Here is an 18,742-nt window from a genome sequence, read left to right as displayed (position 1 = left end):
GAGGGGGAGAATGGCTTCTGGGTTTGAGTTCACAGTACTGGAAAACTGTGCTCTGCTGGGAAAGCGTGCGTTTGAACTTGGCAGCGAACTCCTAAGAATCCAATTCTATCTGCATAGTAACAAAATCAAAGGGAGAAGAGAAATCCAGAGAAAGAGAGACGGCCTCAAATAAAAGGCCTCACAGACAGGAATCAGTCCCCCGCCCCCCCAGATATTTCACCTCCTTCTCTCTCTCTCTCTTTCTTTGTTTCTCTCTCTCTCTCTTTCTTTGTTTCTCTCTCTCTCTCTCATGCCTTAGTTTAGAAGAACCCCACAAAGGTTTTGCTGTTTGCAGTGGCTGAAACTCATGCAGTAGTGAAGCATCAAGTCGAGAAGGTAGACTTCCTTCTGCTTTGTTCTGTGATTGAGAGATTGGGGACCTTTTGCTTTCTTATGTTAGATTAATACTGTTCATCATGTCGGTTTCTCGTTTCTATTCTTCTGGGGTTGATATGTTTCATGTTTCTTATTTGATTTCTTTCATTGGGTTGGATTGGTAGGCATGTATAAGAACCAGCTGCAAGAACTAGCACAGAGGAGTTGCTTCAATCTTCCATCATATGCGTGTATCAGGGAAGGACCAGATCATGCGCCGAGGTTCAGAGCTTCTGTGAACTTCAATGGCGAGATCTTTGAAGGGCCGAGCTACTGCACAACTCTGAGGCAGGCTGAGCACGCTGCTGCTGAGGTAGCACTCAACACTCTCTCCACAAGAGGCCCCCCCAAGTCTCTGGCTGCAAAAGTGCTTGTGAGTCTTGAATGCCACCATGTTTTTCTCTGAAATATATAAATATATGACAACATTGACATGATTTTTCAAAAGTTCATACAATTTACTGGATTTTTCCACCCTTCCTGCTCCTGGTTTTTGTGAAACCTTACATCTTTCAGGATGAGACTGGAGTCTACAAGAACTTACTTCAAGAGACTGCTCACAGAGCAGGCCTAAACCTGCCTGTATACACCACTGTGAGATCAGGTCCAGGCCATATGCCTGTGTTCACTTGCACAGTGGAACTTGCTGGCATGACCTTCAATGGTGATCCGGCAAAAACCAAGAAACAAGCGGAGAAGAATGCTGCAATGGCTGCCTGGTCTGCTCTCAAACAATGTAGGTGGAGACTGACGTAGTCCCCTTTTCTCTTTGATGAGATGAATTTCCATTAATTTACTTCTCCGGTCTCTGTGTTGGGGAGTGCTTATACCTGGTTTTTTCATTTGTGTTTCAGTGCCAAATTTGAACTCTTTGTTTCAAATCAGCAAGGAGTCTGATAATGGTGAAGAGCAGGAACAAGTAATTGTGGCCCGGGCTCTCTCTTCTCTGAGACCCAAAGATGAGACCAACAAAGCAGTACGGCAGAGGGAACACCAACAGAATCTGGTCAGGAAAAGGATGATGATGAACTACAAGGATAAATACCTAATTCATTCTCAGACTTCTCTTCAATGTCAGCAATGGGGGTCACCAGATTTATTGTCAGAACTACCATCCTATGCTACTCAGCAGCAGCCACATCAACAAGGTGTTTTCGTATCCATCTCTGCTCCTCGAGCATGTTCGAAACTTCTACCACCTGTGAACATCTACCACCACCAACAACAAAAACCTAAAGAATCGCCATCTCAATCGAGCGGATCAGTTTGTTCAAAAGAAGCAGCAGCACCACCATCTCTTGCTCTAAATCAAACTAGAGCAATTCCTGTACAGATTAGGAGCAAACCCCAGGTCAGAGCAGAGGAGGTTCCTCCTCCAATTGAAGAACATCAGAGAGACGAAGAGGAATGGCTTAATGGTAGGAAGACAGAACAGCATGTTCCATCCAAAGCCATTGAAAAAGAAGCAAACCTCAGTTGCACGTCCAATGCTTTCAGGCCTAAACCCAATTTCTCTAAGCCGTTTTTGCCATTGAACCTCCAGCCTGAGCAGAACACTGAACCGACCTTGATAAGATCACTTAAAAATTTCAGGGTACCAGCTCCACCACCAATGGCTCATAGGTCTCCAATCCTTCCTCCAAGGATGTTCTGTGGTTCAGACTTCCCTTCTCATGCAATGGCTCCTGCTGTTCATATACGCTCCGTGATACCAGTGTGTGCTGCTCCACCAGTCAGGCCTCCTTCCCCTTCTCCTCCTCCTCCTCCTCCTCCAGAACAAGTACAGAAGCAAGAAGCATCTTGTTCAAATGCACAGGACATCTCACAGGCAGCTTCAAAGATGAACAGTCTCTCCATATAAACCACACCATACTGATGATGGTTTCACATCAGCGCCACTACCATCAAATGCTGCAACTGTGTTATGAGTATAAACCTATAAAATTGTGTTTAGATTTTGAAGACCCATTGTTCTTTCTTCTGAAACTCTTGGGTTTTCTTGTCTTGGAAAACTTTGTGAGAAAAGAAAAAATTTTGTGGGTTGGATATGAACCAAATTTACCGTAGGAAATCTTCAGTCCTTTTTCCCCTCTCCTTTGCTCTCCCTGAAAATAAAAACTAATAGTGAAGATCGGCGTAAATAACAATAATAGCAAAGCTGAATAATGGGGGTGGTGCAGGTCGTGATTAATTAGAGTGAGAAAAAAGAGAGCCACAGCAAGGGAGAGAGGGACAGAGAGGCGTGTTAATGGTGGGGAGGGGTGTGCAGGGGAGGGGCAGATGGGAGCATTTAATGGTGTCTGGGAAACGAACAGATGGGCTGATAAACGCAACGTTAAGTTGTGGGGAGTCCATTAATGAGCTGCCCTCCCTTCACTCTCCTCCATTAATGCTGGGGTCCGTATCAGAGTAACATTGGGAGCGAGCCATCACCTTCTTCTATCCTGCCCTTTCTGCTGTCCTCCCGGCCCTTTGCTCATACCAGCAGCACCTCCATCTCCGTAATTCCCCCAGGTTTAACCCACAATTGTCCCCTTTACATCGCCGCTCTTTTCTCTCTCTAGAACACAACCCGAAACATTCCCTCTCACGATGCAAACATATGAAGAATTGCTTCATCGTATTCCCAAGTTTTCTGCAGCAAAACCAGTTTGATATATCAATTTAATCTCTGTTTCACTCAATCAGATGTAAATGTAATCTATGATCCCCTATTATTTTAAGAAAATTGAGTGTTAATTTTCATTTTTTTTTATAAAACTCAATCTACACTTTCGCCTTTTATGATTTTTTATGCAAAAAAATTGAATATCTTGCATCGATTGTATGGTTAGAACTTGATAAAACTTCGGGAAAATGGCCAAACCAGAGGATGGTTTGAAAAGGTTGGACGCAATCAATTGCACCTCCCACTCATGGCTTGTCTCTTAGCCACCTAACTCTCAGGCACATTCAATGCTGTCTTTCACAAATCTAACCATATGGGTTGTTGCATATATCAAGAATTTAAAGAATTCAAAGGAAAACATGAAAATCGGTTGTCTAAATCAAATTTTATAAAGTTTTTAAAAAATCAACGGCCATCATTTTTTCACTGAAATTTAGACATTTTTATGGTATTTGTCATACTTATCTGCTTGGATAGAGACATATCTTGCGTAATATATAGAGAGAGAAAATAATCTCTGCCTTCGGTTTTTTTTTTTTTTTCAAAGGCAAAAAGACAGAAAGATTAAGTATAGGAGACTTGGCGGTATTCTGGCTAATAACCATCTCTGCCTTCAACCTTCATTATTATGTGTATTTGTGTGTTTTGATAAGAGAATTCTATGATTACTATGTGCTGGATCGCTAAAAAAATTAAAAGACTGTCACTAAAAGCATTATGAATAGTTGCTCAAAACACCATAGCTCTTAGTACGTCGTAAATTGTTGCTAATGCTTATATCATAACTGTTTTTAATTGTATATTTTTTTACTTTTGGTCATCCGGCAACCTTGTGAATATATATATATATATATACTGAATGATGACTCTAGCTTTTAAAGTTACTTAGCATTTAACTAGGGTCATTTGATCAACTATGATAGAGTCACCCAACTATCTATTCTAAGTCGTTTGATCCAACGTGATAGAGGTTAAAAAAACGAGGAGAAAAATGTTTTTGTAATCTAGTATTATGTTCATATATATATATATATATATGTGTGTGTGTGTACGTGTGCGTGCGCTAAACACCTACATGATAGATGGATAAGAAACAATCTCTCAGCTCTTGATAATAAGACATTTTCATCATTTAATATTATTTCACATTTTTTTTCTCATTGATTTCTCTCAACCATTGATGTGGAAAAAATTAAGTATTGACATTGTGCCTTATCAATTTGGCATATAAATGTCTGATGCTGGAAATTGCGGAAATTGAAAAACTATTGAACTATTGACAAGGAGCATTAGCGGCAACTTATGTTACAACAATAGTTCATGGCACTTTTAGTAACGGTACTGTCGATTAACACATTTTAATTTTCAGCCATTCGGACCTCCAGCAAAATTTGGCATATGACAATATATATATATATATATATATATATATATATATATATATATATATATATATATATATATATATATATATATATATATATATATATATATAATTTATTTATTTACTTATTTATTTCCATAAGCAAGAAAATCACTTTGGAGTGAAGGACTTGGCGTTGCTGATTTAACTTGTCATGCTTATATGGTCACCTTCTGGGCTTCTTCTCTCCAACATGAAACGAAGAAAGAAATGCCCTTTAGGATTGATTTGGGGAGAGACAATAGGCGTATGGGGAAAAGAGCTGATGAGGTTTGAACCCATGACCAGCTGCCTCATCGCCGAGGCCCTCTGAAGTTGCCCATCTCCTTGGGTTTTAACATAAAACATGGTAACAAATAAGCGCTACAGTTTAAAATTGTTGCATTTTTCACTCAAAAATAATTTAGTTTCAAAGAATTTTTTTCATAACATTTTTAAGAAAAAACTGCATTAATGATTAGCAAATAGCAAATACTGTTCAACTTTTAAAAGTTAATAAATAGACACTCATTATTTGCATATGAGATTATCAAAGGGTTGCCCATTAAATAGTAAACATCAAATTTTTTTGTGTAAAATAACACAAATATCCATCCTAAATGTGATATATCTTTCGTTAATCAAAGGAGTACAATATCTTTTTTTCATTATTGTATAAAAAATTACTGTCTTTTGTCGGTAGGAGGCCCTTTGTATATTGCTCTCAAAATTGGCTGTCCATTTATTATTTTTTTTAAAATTGAGCAGTGATTTAATACTTGCTCAAATGTTAATCGCCTTTTCATAATTGCTTCAGCCTTTAAATACTGCGAAAAATTATTTGTGTGATGATATCATTATATATTGTCATTTTTAGTTCAAATCACTTTTAGCGTGTTCTTTGTTTACCGCTCCATCTTTTGTTTATTTGGAAAAGTTTAAAAACTATTCCAACTCTTCATCAACATAAGAAAATTAGTCCACAACTCTTATTCTCCAAATTGTTTTGGTATATATATATATATATATATTGTGTGTGTGTGGAATTCCCAATATTTTCTGAAGAACAAAACTTTGCAAAAAAGTGTTGAGGAAAAGTTTTTATGATAGTACTCTAAGAACTATATTTGTGGATATGTTTGCAAAATCTATTTTTTGGCTGCCTATAATATGATAAATAATATGACTTTAAGGGGGCCTAGTATAACTGGTTTAAAAGGTAGGTGTATTGAAGGCACTTCGCCTATTCGATTCTCATGGGTACTATTTTCTTGGGCCGTAAAAGGTGAGATCATGACACTCAAGTTATACTCATTATCATAGACCGTAAAAGGTGAGATCACGACACTCAAGTTAAAGGGTGTACCGAGGTCCTGATGTAGGGGGGAATGAGGGGTCATCAGGTCTTCTTCAGGCAGTAGGTTATTAACCACTTGTTCTCTCGAAGATGATGAAGAAGAGAAAACAATGGATGGGCCTGCTGTGCCTTAAACACTGCTGCTAACCTTTCACTGTGGACCATAGACAAATTTTCTCTTTTTCCCCAATGCAATGCTTGTATGGGGGCCATGTTCCTTGCAGCAAAGGTAGGGGCCACACTTGGGCTGCTCAGCTCTGAAAGTTTGATGAGATGCTAAATGGGCAGCCCTCTCCTTTTGGTTACTGCTGAAAATTTTTCCTGTTAAAATAAGCTTTCCTCTGCTGGCACCATCAATGGCAGAAACTGGTGTCTGCACCATTTCAGTTGTTGTCAAATAACAGTTTCCATGCACACTGCCCAGCAGCAGTTTGGAACAGTTTGCAACAGCAAGCTGCATTTAGTAGAAAACCATGTGAAAGAACCGGTTCTTTTCGACTGACCCATGCCTTGAAAAGATTTGACATGAAATCGGATTAGAAACAGCTGGATCAGTTCACCATTTATTCAATTACAGTAGCGGATTTAGGCTGAATCGGAAGCAGCTCCCACTTATCCGACACCTTTTGAGCCACTTCACAATTTTGGACGAGCTAAGCACAACCGCGCCTTGTTTCCCTGCCGATTTTTTCAAAGCCTAAATATGATCTCTTTCTTACAGGATAGTAGACAGGGACAAAAGAATCACATTCAAACTTCCGCCAAGTACAGGCAGTTATGGGCAAAATTTCTCTTTTGTATTATCGACTATTACCCAATTTAATCAGTTAACCTTCAAGATGAAAACAAGGAAATGCAGTAGTTGTGGCTATGACCATTATGAAGATATAAACACTAATCGTCATTGTCAATACCAACATGTTTATGATTACTAATTAAGCACAGAAGATACTTTAAGTCAAGTTGTTTTCATGAACAATAATCTTTTAAGCCTTGTGGGCGCTTGATTAGATGGATTAATTGGGAGGACAGAGAACATCCACATCTGACACTGCTGGTATTTCGGTTGTGGGTTTTGACCAGAGATCAAGCTTCAGATGCCGTTTTACTAGTATGAAAATGTTGTTTCAGTTTTTTAGTACTTTTACAGTGGATATGAGACGCAGTCAAGCTTATGTGATCTCTTCTTATCTGTATTGCTCTGTCTGTGTGTGTGCCCTTTTTTTCAAAGAAGTGCTACTGTTTTTGGCAATCACAGAGAGACACAGGAACATAGGTAGTTTGGTGGGATTTTCTTTACCCACAGCCTCATGGACAATGAAAGACGTGTAGTTCCCCTGTACTGCTCGACAATGATGCAACGAAGTATGACAATTTTTTGGCCTCTTCTCAGCTGATGCTCCCCATCTTCCCCACACAGATTTGAATCCACCAACACAGGTTGCAGAAGTAGCTTTCTGCAACTAAATGAGCAGATGAACTTGCAGTCTTACGAATGGCATGCTGGTGGCAGAACTAAAGTTCCACATGCTCAAAGGGTGTGAAAACTATTTTGTTCTCTTTGCTTTCTCAACAAGTTTGAGAAGAAATGCATACCTAGCGGGTCTTTGAAGGAGCAGAAAGTTACCCCCAGTCTCAGGTTGTGTTACTTAAAATTGTATAAGGTGTGATGCTTTCTGTTGGAACCATGACTGCCCATGACACTCACAGTCTGCACCATTATGCCAATCGCTTCGTGTCTGCAACTGTTAAAAGGTAAGGATTTGTATCAGTAAGTAGAGTCGTTGAAGTGCACTTTCAACAACTCCTATAGATGCACGGGGGCATAGATTGCTTGGAGCATAGCGTTCAGTTATATGAGCAACTCAATCCTCTAGAAAATGACTCAGCCAAGAAGGATGGAGGAGGATGCAAGGCAACAAATAACCAAGAAGACAGAGATAGGATCTCAGTGGAAGCCATATCTGCATAAGATAGGGCTGCGCCCTAGCTACCTGAGAAATCTAGGTAGGGAATAGAAAATTGAATAATAAAATGATATCAATGAGCTGATGTTTTTCTTACAACTAGAGATACCCAGCCTTGCTGTACCTTTTGCCGCCTCCCAACAGTGTAAAAGTCCAAAGGGAAGCCCCTTTGAACCCCAGTATCAGCTGAAGTCGATTGAGCATAAAATGGCAATGCATGTAAGCTTAGTACATGATAGATTAAAAGGATGACAGCATGTTATGGCCACAGTGAACAAGTTTTAAAAGGACACCAAGCTCTATAGCACTTTCAAGAGGTTAAACTGTCAAAAACTGCCCAGTTACATTTATCTAGAGTGGAATTCTAAACATTTACATGGAAATTTGGTAACTTAAAGAAGTTACTCCTTGGACAAGCACAAGCAAGTCATTGCATTGACTGGAAACGCTGCATAATGATTTTACTCATGTCTAAATACCTCTGAGCACAATTGGTGAGACAAGATACTTCACTAGAGCTGAATTTGCTGCCTGGAGTACCGGTTATGCACTTATCCCAGCATATACTTGTGAGCTTCCCCACCATTTCGTTCACCATAGCCCTTCCTTTTTCTTGCTGCAAGGTAGTTGGTAATTTCAGAGTGCTAACATAACCAAAAAGCTGTAGAATGCAGAGAAATGCCAACAGAAGTACCTCCACTGCCAGTTGTTTTCAACTACTACACTTTGTTTATTGACATTAATTATTGTTTTTAGATACGAGTAACCACAGATACCTGATTAGAACAGCAACTCTGAATTCTAAAAAGGCAAGAAACATCCACAGCATGTTGAGAATGCACAAGTGATGCCTGGACTTGCTGAAATTGCATAAGAGAAGCCAGAACCTTCCTCAGTGCAGACAATGAACTGGACATTGTACAAGTCGCAGTTCATATTTATGTGAATATAATTAGTGTTTTTACTTCCAAATTCTGTTTGTGTGAATGGAATTGATGCTTTACTCCCAAATTCTGAGTAACGTAATTGTTATTTACTCAAGAGTGTCTTAGTTCCTAGGTCCAGCCAAAGCGGAACCAGTCTCAGCAATTATGGACATGGTTCACCTCAGGATTGAAGAACAATAAAAAAACAAGGCCCAAGTCTGATAGTGCAGTGCATTAAACAATACGATGAAGAATACTGCCATGATAGCCTTCCAACTAGACAAGAGAAAACCCAAAGCTTAAACGCATTTTAAATTCACATAAAAGAAAAATTCAGCAGCAAACATAAGAATTAATAAACCCTCAAGTATGCTGCCATAGACCACACAACAATCTGTGGAGAAAAAACTACATGGGTTGTTTATGCTACAAACTACAAAGAAGTCACAGAAAGAAGCAAAGTAATCAAACACCAAAGGGAAACAAAAACATAAATCCAACTATGTTAGATGACATCCTCGCTTTTCATAACCTATAATATTACGAGACTTAACCAAAATGATGATACCAAACACTAATGTCCCTGCTTTGAGTCAGAACAACGGCACCTCATAAAATTTCTTCAATAAACATATTAGCTGTAGCAAGGGGAAGTCATCCAACCTCTATAATACAGACACTTATACGAAAATTTCCTTCGAGAACTAGAAATGAATGACGTGACGGTGGATAAATCTGAATTTTGTTCAAAAAAGAAGCAACGGAAACAAAATCAGGAAGCACAGGGAGAGAAGAAACACATTCAACAGAGAGAAACTGCTTGCCTCGAGGAACCTCTGAAACTCGGACGAGTCGACCGAAGAAGAGTCCATCTCTCTCTCTCTCTCTCTCTAAAACCCTGAACCGTTAAACCCTTCGAACCTCCGAGTATCAGATAGACGGATATGGTCTCAATTTTCGATCCTGAATCATTAAAACAGGTAGGTCCAAATCCAACTACTGGACGACAGATTATCTAAAATGTCGAACAAGAACAACTCTTTAGCAGCAAGTCAATTTCAAAAACTAAGACAAAGAAAAGCAACAATGTAATAACTTCACTATTTTCTCAATTAAAGTGCAGTAGAAATTAGAATACAATAAAATAACATTTTTTCTTATTTACTCGAATAATTTCTTTTTTTTTATGACACACCTGCAAGAGAAATAAATAATGCTAAAATGAAACACTGGATAGCCTAATTTGTTCTTTAAATTTTTCCTTCCACACTAATTGAGTCTTTTTTAAATTGAGGGAATAAATTGTTCGAGAAAAGTTACGTGGCATCTTTTATTTTATTTGCTTTGTACATGACATAATTTTATTAATGCAAGTATTCATAGTGTCACGGGCCGACTCCTTCAACCCGTGCAGCGCGGCAAACTCTCGCCAGTTAGCCGCAAGCCTTCGCTTTCGTTCAAGTGGGCGCAGATCACTTGAATGCTTTCTCGAAAACAAAGAACACAAATTTGCACAAAGAGTGTGGAAAGAAAACTCGCAATATATTTCACTTCAAATAGAAGAGTACATCACGAGGGAAAGCAAGTAAGCTATTACACTTTACTTACAAGGATGGCCGAAGCCGCTTACAAAATTCTCGATGCCGACCATCCAAAACAAGGAATCTCAATATCACACTTAGGGAGCCGTTTTGGGAGGGTACTCCGACATAAGTGAACAAACTAGCTTACACCAAGACTCAACATAAGCAAAGCAAATACAGCAAAAGCAAAGGACTTTACAAACTCTAGACGCAGGGGAACACATAGTGCTTTTAATTTTAATTGGATGCTTTTAATTTTAATTGGATGATATTGGCCTAAAGGAGGGAGCAAAGAGAATAGATTGAGCTTTTTGGGTCTTATATCGAAGCGATAGGTAGATTTAGGCTTCGGGCCGAGCTCAAGAGCAAAGAGAATAGACGGAGGCCTTGGGTCTCATTTTGAAGCAATAGGTAGACCTGGGATAGGGTCGGCCCGACGCCTGAAATCCGAGCTCTAGTCTAGGCTCGATACTAAAACCCGGGACAGGTCCGACCCTATTAAAATAAAAAAACATTTTTAAAAAATATAAAATAAAGATTATTGAATATAAATATATTTATAATAGTAAAACATATATTATTATTAAATAAAAAATTAAAAATTAAAAAAATTAATTGAGCCTACCCGTTGCTCAGGCTTAGTGATAAAGTTGGATTTGATTTAAATATAACAAAGAGAAAATGACAAAGGCCACATTACTTTATAATTCTAGTGGACAACTGAGCATCGTGCCCATGACAAAAAAAAAATGCCAAAGTGACTTTATACCAAACTTTCCACTTAATAAGCATCTGCTTTTGAATTTTAATGAGAATGTGATTCTCATAAAACTTTGCCAACATTTTATAATAATATGTTGAAGATTTTTTGCATAAGTATGCACTATATAATAATATGTGATGAAGGTAGATTATATAGGTTAAAAAATTTCATTTAACCTATATAAAAATTTTGACAAATTATATTTAAAATTTTGAAACTATAGTTTGATCCCTACAATAAAAAAATTCCTAATTCTACTGTTGTCAATGACAAACTAAACTGATTTAAGAGTGTCACATGCTTATTTTAAAATATACCTTTAATATTTTTGTATTTTCTTATCTTAATTAGTTTTAAAAAAAAATTGTTTTCTTAGAAAAGTAAATCTAAATATATATTTATTATCTTTACATTTTTTAATCTTAAGTATATTTTAAATATTTTTTTGTTTAAGGGGACACATCATCGAACATTGCGTCGATTCAACCCGGCGCGAAATTGACAAGTTTCACGTCTTTTGGCATGTGTTCATGCATCATGGGATGGTGAGGACAGCTCGTTCAGGGAAAATTATCTTGGAATCTTTTTACTTCGCAAAGGATACAATTTGAGGCTTTTTACATTCCTTTTCCCTAGTTTTGTTTTCCAAGCTCTAGACAAGGAATAAACATTATGAGGGTGTTTGGATGAGACATCAAAACCAATTTTTAGAGGTAAAAAAATGATTTTGCTTTCGAAATGCCATTTAGGAGCGTTTGGATGACAGAATAATAAGTTTTCCCAAGAAATGTTTTTCATCAAATGATCAAGTTGGGATTTAACAAGAAGCTTTATGACTCTTTTCAAATTAAATTCAACCCTTCTTAAGCTTCTTTAATATATGTGTATCTATATAAGTGATATCAAGAACAAACCGTGGTGCTTTTAGTGACAAGTTTAACTTTTAACCAACTGCTAACATGTTGCATATGAAAGTGGAGAATTCTTTTACATATATATATAAAGAGAGAGAGAGTCGATAAAATGGAAATATATAACAAAATTTAAGGACAAGAAGTCCCCTAAATACAAAAACAAACTACAGAAACAAAATATAAGAGAATATACAAGTTAGTAGCACAATAAAACATAATAAGAGAGGTGAAGATAGAGTGGACAGTAAAGTAACCTAGCAGTAAACGAAGGACGGCGTCGTAGCCGAATAGCAAAGTTGACATCTTCCTGCACAAGGCGTGCCACAGATTCCAACGATGAGAAGGTGTCTCTGAAGATCTTGTTGTTGCGCTCCTCCCAAATGCGCCACCAAGAAGAAATGAGCCACAACCTCCAGACACGACCCCAAATAAAAGAGAGGTGGGATGAAGGTGAAAGAGAGGAAAAAAAAAAAGAGAGAAAAAAAAAAAAGTATCTCCCTACATTGATCGGAATCCAAATGGGCCAAGAAGTTCCCTAAATAAAAAATATAATGGTTGTATGTAGACAGATTCCTATGGGAATCCAAGCTCTCTTTGTCTCTCTCTCCTCCTCTCTCTGTTACAAATGGGCCACACAAGTTCCCAAATAAGAGCGACAGCAGTTGTTAGCTGATTTGGATTCTTCTTCTCTCTTTTTCACTCTCTCTTCCTTCTCTCTCACATATATATATATATATATATATATATATATATATATATATATATATATATATATAAAAGAGAAGGAAGAGAGAGAGGGAGAGGATAATCACTTTTTCAAGAAATACAATTTTTAAAATAAATTAAGAATTTTACAAGAAAAAAAAGTTCAAAGTCAAAGATCATGAGTTCCATTTTCCTTTACAATTTATTCCGTCAAGAACAGTTCTCTTGCCCTTGCATGCATTGCCGCGTCAAATGGCACGTCGTTTGATGAAGACTCCCAACTAAGATGTTTCAAAGGCAAATCCCAACAACTATGTGAAATTGAGAAGAGTCTGATATGCATGCTTAAGAAATTAAGAACAGTTTGTATATTTGAAGAATCTCCAAAAGTTGCCTTTGGTTCAAAGTTTTTTTAAGGACTCCTGTCTAATATTCATCTATTTTGGGAGTCGAGTCTAGTATTCGGTAATACAATGCAGATAGATTTTTTTCATATCTAAACATGTGAACCCCAATAAGGTGGATATAATAAAGAGTGCATTCAAATTGATTCAACTGGATCAATTATAAATTTGGCAATCTGCAAACAGATAAATGAAAAAAAGTAAAAATAAAATTTTTGTTTAAATATCTTGAATACTTAATATGAAGAAAAAAAATAATATACGAATATAAAAACTTTTGATTTCCCGATGTTTTAAAAGCGCACATGCAAAGGGCCGACGGCTTTATGAAATCCAAACCAAAGCAAGCCAAGCGAAGCCAAGAAGGTGACGAGGATACACGTCTGATCCCCGCCCTTCTTTGCCACCGCATTCCCACTCATTGCCTTCTTGGATCTGACGAGGCGATTTGGATCGGGCGACGTCAAAATCGACCAGCGCCTTTTTCCCTTCTTGACATTTTCCTTTTTAAAAAAAAAAGGCGCAGAAATTGGATGGGGTTCTCATTGCCAAAAATATAGAGTTGGATGTCGGATCTGATAGCAATGCGATTTGGATTTGAAACAAATTTGGATCTCGAAACGGTTAAACCAAAGGATGCGGAACCGAGAGCGAGAATTTTCTGGATTTGGCGTCAACAACAGGTAGCGGACAAAAAAAAGGAATCGAGAACAACGGGTGGGGACAGCCCGCAGTTTTATCCGGATATTCCGCGCGTCTTCGGAATCATTTCTGGATATTCCGCTCCCTCTCCCTGTCTAAAATGTTTGGAAATATTGATATTTAAGGGGAGGGAATCAGAAATAGGGAGGTCACGGAAGGAGAGCGGTTAACGGCGTTCCATTCCGTCGGCTCCCGTTAGGAATCCATAGGGAACATTCCGGCGGTTCCCCCTTCCAGAAGGATGGGCGGAGGGCGTGGTCGTTGTACGGGGAATATGCCAAGGACGGAACGGATCTTCCAGAGTAACGGCGCCAGACGGAATATTCCCGTCCGTCATCTTCCACCTTCCTCTCCCGTCTCTCTCTGAGTACTCCTCCCCCTGCGAGTCTGCGACCATCCATAAATCTTCTCCTCGTCGAGCAGGTGGAGCGGCCATCCGATCGCAAGCTTCTCGGCCGCCGACTCGGTTTTGTGCCGGATCGACTCGGTCCCGCCTTTTTCACCGACACCTCGCACCTGTCATGGCGCTCAAGGCGGTTCACGTCTCCGACGTCCCGAATCTCGACCAGGTGCAGGAGAGCGCCGCGCTTGCTATCTCCTCCAGCCGACTTCTCAAAGGTGAGCTCCCCGCCCGGCGGCCCTCTCCGCTTCTCTTCCTTTTTGTCTTTTCGGGGTGTGCCTTTGCATCCGGCTTCCCTCCGCTGGAACGATGAAGTTCTGTCGGGACGTGGCAGGAAACTGTCCTGGTTTTATGTGTCTTCTTTTTTTGTTCCGTTGCCGGAAAAGTCAGATTCCGGACGGTGTTGTCTTGTGAACTGCGTCACGTTCTATTTTTGTTTCTACGGTTTCTTCCTGTAGAGGAGAATGCCGTTGGTAAAGGAATCGGTTCTTCTGGTTATTTTCTCGTTTTTAGTGCATTCCTCTTGCTGAGGAGATGGTCGATTGGTTCTGTCGCCGAAAAATTGATTATCCGGCGTGGTTCTGAAAGTTAAAGGATGAAGAACCGACGTCTCTTCGGTCATGTACGTTCTTCGTCTGTTAGTATCGTACTTCCTCTCGATGAAAGCCGAGTAACTCATTGACCGGATGATGTCTCTTATTTTTCTCTGGCATTGTCGGATTCGCTGCCGGGAGAATCGTCTTTTCCGGCGCGTTAACTTCGCGGAAGTTATGCTTCCCTCGCATCGTTTTCTTGCAATTCTGTTTCTCGTTTTTGTTTCTTGTTTATTGCTTTCTGACACAAGCATCTGAGAACTGACTTTCCGGCTATGAGCAGGACCCGAGGAGCAGAGAACCGCGTTCAAGCCGCCGAAGTTCATGGTGATCGGCCACCGGGGGAGCGGCATGAACGCCCTCTCCTCGCCGGACGGGAGGATGAAGGCGATCAAGGAGAACTCGCTCCTCTCCTTCAACACCGCCGCAAAACTCGGCGTCGAGTTCGTGGAATTCGACGTTCAGGTAGCTTGCCGGAGTTCTCTCACCACCTTCCAATCAAAAAAATTTCCCCGATCAGGTGGCGCTTTCTGGTCGCCGCGTCCGTTCTCTATGCCTCTTCGCGCCAGTGTCTGAGGTCTCGGCCGCGCTGCTTAGTGCCGAATTACTCGGCGATTCGTGCCGATTCTTTTCTTCGCCCATGGTTTTCCGCGTACTGTGGGCTCCTAAAATGACTCAAATGCCCTAAAGAGAAACAATCATATTCTCAGTAGGATTCCTCTCATATTTATCGAGTTGCCCTCGGAGTAATTACAAATGACATTTGGTATCCTTTGGGCTCTGGAGGGAAGGGCGGCGAATCCAGAAGCAAGTACCCAAATATCGTCATATTGTTGGCAGTCTGCAAGTTAAAAGAATGGTTTCAAGTTTTTCTCACACAAAGAGTACAAATTTTCTTGTCATTTTTTTTTGCTCCTTGCAATCAAAGGAATTTCAGAAAACCGTAAACAAAGTTGGAGAAAAAGAATTATGGAGTTCTTGAGCCTTCTCACAAGTTTTGCTGGAAAAACGGAGAATATCTGTTCCTGGGCATATTCTATTTTTGGATTTATACGAAATGATTAATCTTGTCTTTTCACGTTGAATCGAGTTTCGTTCTTGGTCGGAGCAGACCTGTTGGTAGTCTCTTCATCTCTTAAAAATACTCTGTTAATTCTTTTCCGGTATCATCTTTGATCTTCGAGGCTGCGGCTTCTGTGCTCGAATTTTCTTCGTTCCTCTAACAAAGACCATTTCTGGGTTTGTCTTGTGTGCTTCCAAAGTTGATATCACAGTGATCGATTCTGGTTTATATGTTCTTTTTTGTTCCTTTGTATTCCTCTGTTTTGGGATTAATGGTGATGGAAAACTGATTCTCATTGTACAGGTAACTAGAGACGGCTGCCCCATAATTTTCCACGACAACTTAATCCTCACAGAAGAAGAGGTAAGCTTCCCTGTTTCTCTCCCTCCCCACCCCTCCGCCTCCCCTCTAGTCTCTCTCTTGCAAACTCTTGGTCTTACTCCTGTGAACTGCAGGGAATCATATCGGAGAAGCGAACCACAGAACTGACGCTTGCGGAGTTCCTCTGCTACGGCCCCCAAAGAGAACCCACAATTGTAAACCCTGAATCTTTTCTTTCTCTTGCTCTTTTGGCGTGTTTGGACTTGGTCTAATTTTGATGGGTATGGAAAATTAGGTCGGAAAATCGCTGTTAAGAAAATCAACGGACGGAAGGGTCCTCAGTTGGAAGGTGGAAAACGACGACGCTCTCTGCACGCTTCAGGAAGCGTTTCAGAAGGTTGAATCCTCTTTGGGGTTCAACATCGAACTCAAGTTCGACGATGGCTTGACGTATTCAGAAGAAGAGCTATTGAAGACTCTACAGAATATTCTGAAGGCACGTCAATAATAACTCATCTTTTGTTGGAAACCTCTTCTATTCTTATCTTGATACAGCGTAGTTTAGGATGCGTGGGTGTCCTGATCAGAAACCTTTCCTTGTCAATTGTTGCAGGTTGTGTTTGAATACTCACAAGGTAGATCGATAATCTTCTCAAGTTTCCAACCAGATGCAGCCCTGTTAGTCAGGAAATTACAGAACTCTTACCCTGTAAGTGTTTCTCTCATCATTTTTTGCTACATTTTAGATAAGTTATTTTGGCTATTGGCTTAATTTAATTAGCTCGTGGACACCAATGAAGAGTCCATTCCATACCTGGGATGCTTCTTTTCACTAGATTGCTAGCCTAATTAGCTCGTCAAGCGTTCTAAACTCTGCTCGCGTTTGGTCAGGTCTTCTTCCTTACAAATGGAGGGTCTGACATATATAACGACGTCCGAAGAAACTCTCTTGAGGAAGCCATTAAACTATGCGTTGCTGGAGGACTGCAGGGGATTGTGTCCGAAGTTAAAGCCATCTTCCGGAATCCTGCTGCTATTCCCAAGATAAAAGAAGCCAATCTTGGAATTTTAACCTACGGCCAATTGAAGTAAGCAATCTTTCCTTTCTGCAGCTCCATCAGAGCCATTCCATTTTTATGTAGTTTGCATTGTAACACAGAGAGTTGTTCCTCCACTTGAAAATTTGACTACCCAATTGATGTCTGTTTATATTGTTTTTAAAATTCAATCTGATCCTCTTGAATTGGACGACTTAACTCAAATCATTCCATATAAGTTCTGGTACCACGACTCTTTTTTTTTTCCAACTATTTTGCTCACTTCTTATTTATCAAATTACTGACTTATTTTAGAGTGAACAAACTTCATAAATGGTTACACTCTTCATTTCCTTAATCTTTTAGACAATAATTTTACATCCTTAGAGATTTTTAGGAGTTTCAATTTCAACTTTTAGACTTCTGTGTCACTGGAAACCGTTCAAAAAGTTTCCAATGCAGCAATTCAAAAAGTTTCCAAACAAATCTTGTCATGCCACAAACCCGCTCGCAGACAACAATTTTCTGTTTTTCTTTTCTCATCCTCTCGCTACGTCATAGCTTTGTTGCGTCCTTCGTCGATCAACGAAGCTGGTGAGGATGTCACAGTTTTTTGGTGATAATCTTTCTATGGGATTCTGCAATGCAGCAACGTGTCGGAAGCCGTCTACATGCAGCACTTGATGGACGTGGATGGCGTGATTGTGGATTTCGTTGGGGAGATTGCAGAATCTGTTTCACAGTTCGTGAAGCCTGCCGGAGAGGAATCACAGGGCGCCGTCGCCGGAGAGGAAGAGGGGATGGCGCAGTCGCAGGGGAAGGTGGCGAGTCACCCCAAGTTTTCTCAGGGGGCCTTATCGTTCTTACTGAAATTGATTCCCAACTTGGTACAGTAAAGCTATATGCCCCCACTGAGCTCGAGCCGCAGATTCACCCTCCCAGTCTATTATTTCCGCTGGGGGGAGAAGGGGGTTGCCTTTTGCTTCCATTTTCTCAATACAAAGTGCTCAGAATGAAAGCTTTTCTGTATATATTGCCTGTGCATTGTGATCCCTAGATCGCTTCATGCCAATTAAATGAAAACAAAAGGAAGTTTGTCTCTCTTTCTCTTTGTCATTCTCTGCTTGAAACAAATGGAAACTGTACATTAGATTGATACTTCATTGAGAATACCTTGATGAGTTTCATCACAATCACAGTCCTCCAATGACAGATTGGAGCGAAGAACAGAACACCATTGCTTCTTCGTTCCGGCGTTCTGCCAGGTTTGATAGAACTGTGTGGAAAGTGGAAACTGTCTCATGTTTGCATGGCTCACCAGAAATGGGTGCAGGCATCCGAATACCCTATGTAAAAATTTACAAGGACAAGAAAATGATGTTTATTTCATTTGAAACTCTGTTTCTACCTGTTTATGGAACAAAGTTGTCCATGTCATTGTATATCAACCCTACGGATGTAAATGCTTCGGATTTGGATCGATCCAGATTTTATAGAACTCGATTTATTGGGATTCTATGTAA

At 39.7% G+C, this 18,742-nt stretch overlaps 3 protein-coding genes across 3 annotated transcripts; 2 read left to right on the top strand and 1 right to left on the bottom strand.

Moving 5' to 3' along the window:
* On the top strand, positions 1 to 2,382 carry LOC116258080 (double-stranded RNA-binding protein 3). Its single transcript, XM_031635182.2, has 4 exons — positions 1 to 375; positions 540 to 787; positions 931 to 1,150; positions 1,269 to 2,382. Exons 2-4 carry the CDS (start codon positions 542 to 544, stop codon positions 2,273 to 2,275), a joined length of 1,473 nt encoding a protein of 490 aa, XP_031491042.1. The 5' UTR covers positions 1 to 375; positions 540 to 541; the 3' UTR covers positions 2,276 to 2,382.
* Positions 2,383 to 6,919: 4,537 nt separating this feature from the next.
* On the bottom strand, positions 6,920 to 9,694 carry LOC116257992 (mitochondrial import inner membrane translocase subunit TIM8-like). Its single transcript, XM_031635040.2, has 3 exons — positions 9,559 to 9,694; positions 8,288 to 8,424; positions 6,920 to 7,586 (listed from the first exon to the last, which is right to left on the bottom strand). The coding sequence occupies exons 1-3, from the start codon at positions 9,604 to 9,606 to the stop codon at positions 7,487 to 7,489; spliced, it is 285 nt and encodes a 94-aa protein (XP_031490900.1). The 5' UTR covers positions 9,607 to 9,694; the 3' UTR covers positions 6,920 to 7,486.
* A 4,252-nt stretch (positions 9,695 to 13,946) lies between these two features.
* LOC116258115 (glycerophosphodiester phosphodiesterase GDPD1, chloroplastic-like) lies at positions 13,947 to 18,322 on the top strand. The gene is made up of 8 exons (XM_031635241.2): positions 13,947 to 14,423; positions 15,082 to 15,263; positions 16,165 to 16,224; positions 16,317 to 16,397; positions 16,478 to 16,678; positions 16,796 to 16,891; positions 17,074 to 17,270; positions 17,869 to 18,322. Exons 1-8 carry the CDS (start codon positions 14,327 to 14,329, stop codon positions 18,113 to 18,115), a joined length of 1,161 nt encoding a protein of 386 aa, XP_031491101.1. The 5' UTR covers positions 13,947 to 14,326; the 3' UTR covers positions 18,116 to 18,322.
* Positions 18,323 to 18,742: the final 420 nt, after the last annotated feature.

Source organism: Nymphaea colorata, chromosome 7, assembly GCF_008831285.2.
Source record: "Nymphaea colorata isolate Beijing-Zhang1983 chromosome 7, ASM883128v2, whole genome shotgun sequence".
In the NCBI taxonomy this organism is placed as follows: Eukaryota; Viridiplantae; Streptophyta; class Magnoliopsida; order Nymphaeales; family Nymphaeaceae; genus Nymphaea; species Nymphaea colorata.
This window is presented reverse-complemented; position numbering and strand designations above follow the sequence as displayed.

Coding starts and splice junctions, on each gene's coding strand:
- LOC116258080 (XM_031635182.2), top strand. CDS start 542: ATGTATAAGAACCAGCTGCAAGAACTAGCACAGAGGAGTTGCTTCAAT. Junction 788..930: donor CTCTGGCTGCAAAAGTGCTT/GTGAGTCTTGAA, acceptor TACATCTTTCAG/GATGAGACTGGAGTCTACAA. Junction 1,151..1,268: donor CTGGTCTGCTCTCAAACAAT/GTAGGTGGAGAC, acceptor TTTGTGTTTCAG/TGCCAAATTTGAACTCTTTG.
- LOC116257992 (XM_031635040.2), bottom strand. CDS start 9,606: ATGGACTCTTCTTCGGTCGACTCGTCCGAGTTTCAGAGGTTCCTCGAG. Junction 8,425..9,558: donor AGTTTCAGAGGTTCCTCGAG/GCAAGCAGTTTC, acceptor ACTACCTTGCAG/CAAGAAAAAGGAAGGGCTAT. Junction 7,587..8,287: donor CTCACCAATTGTGCTCAGAG/GTATTTAGACAT, acceptor ACCTTTTAACAG/TTGCAGACACGAAGCGATTG.
- LOC116258115 (XM_031635241.2), top strand. CDS start 14,327: ATGGCGCTCAAGGCGGTTCACGTCTCCGACGTCCCGAATCTCGACCAG. Junction 16,679..16,795: donor CTCTACAGAATATTCTGAAG/GCACGTCAATAA, acceptor CAATTGTTGCAG/GTTGTGTTTGAATACTCACA. Junction 16,892..17,073: donor AATTACAGAACTCTTACCCT/GTAAGTGTTTCT, acceptor GCGTTTGGTCAG/GTCTTCTTCCTTACAAATGG.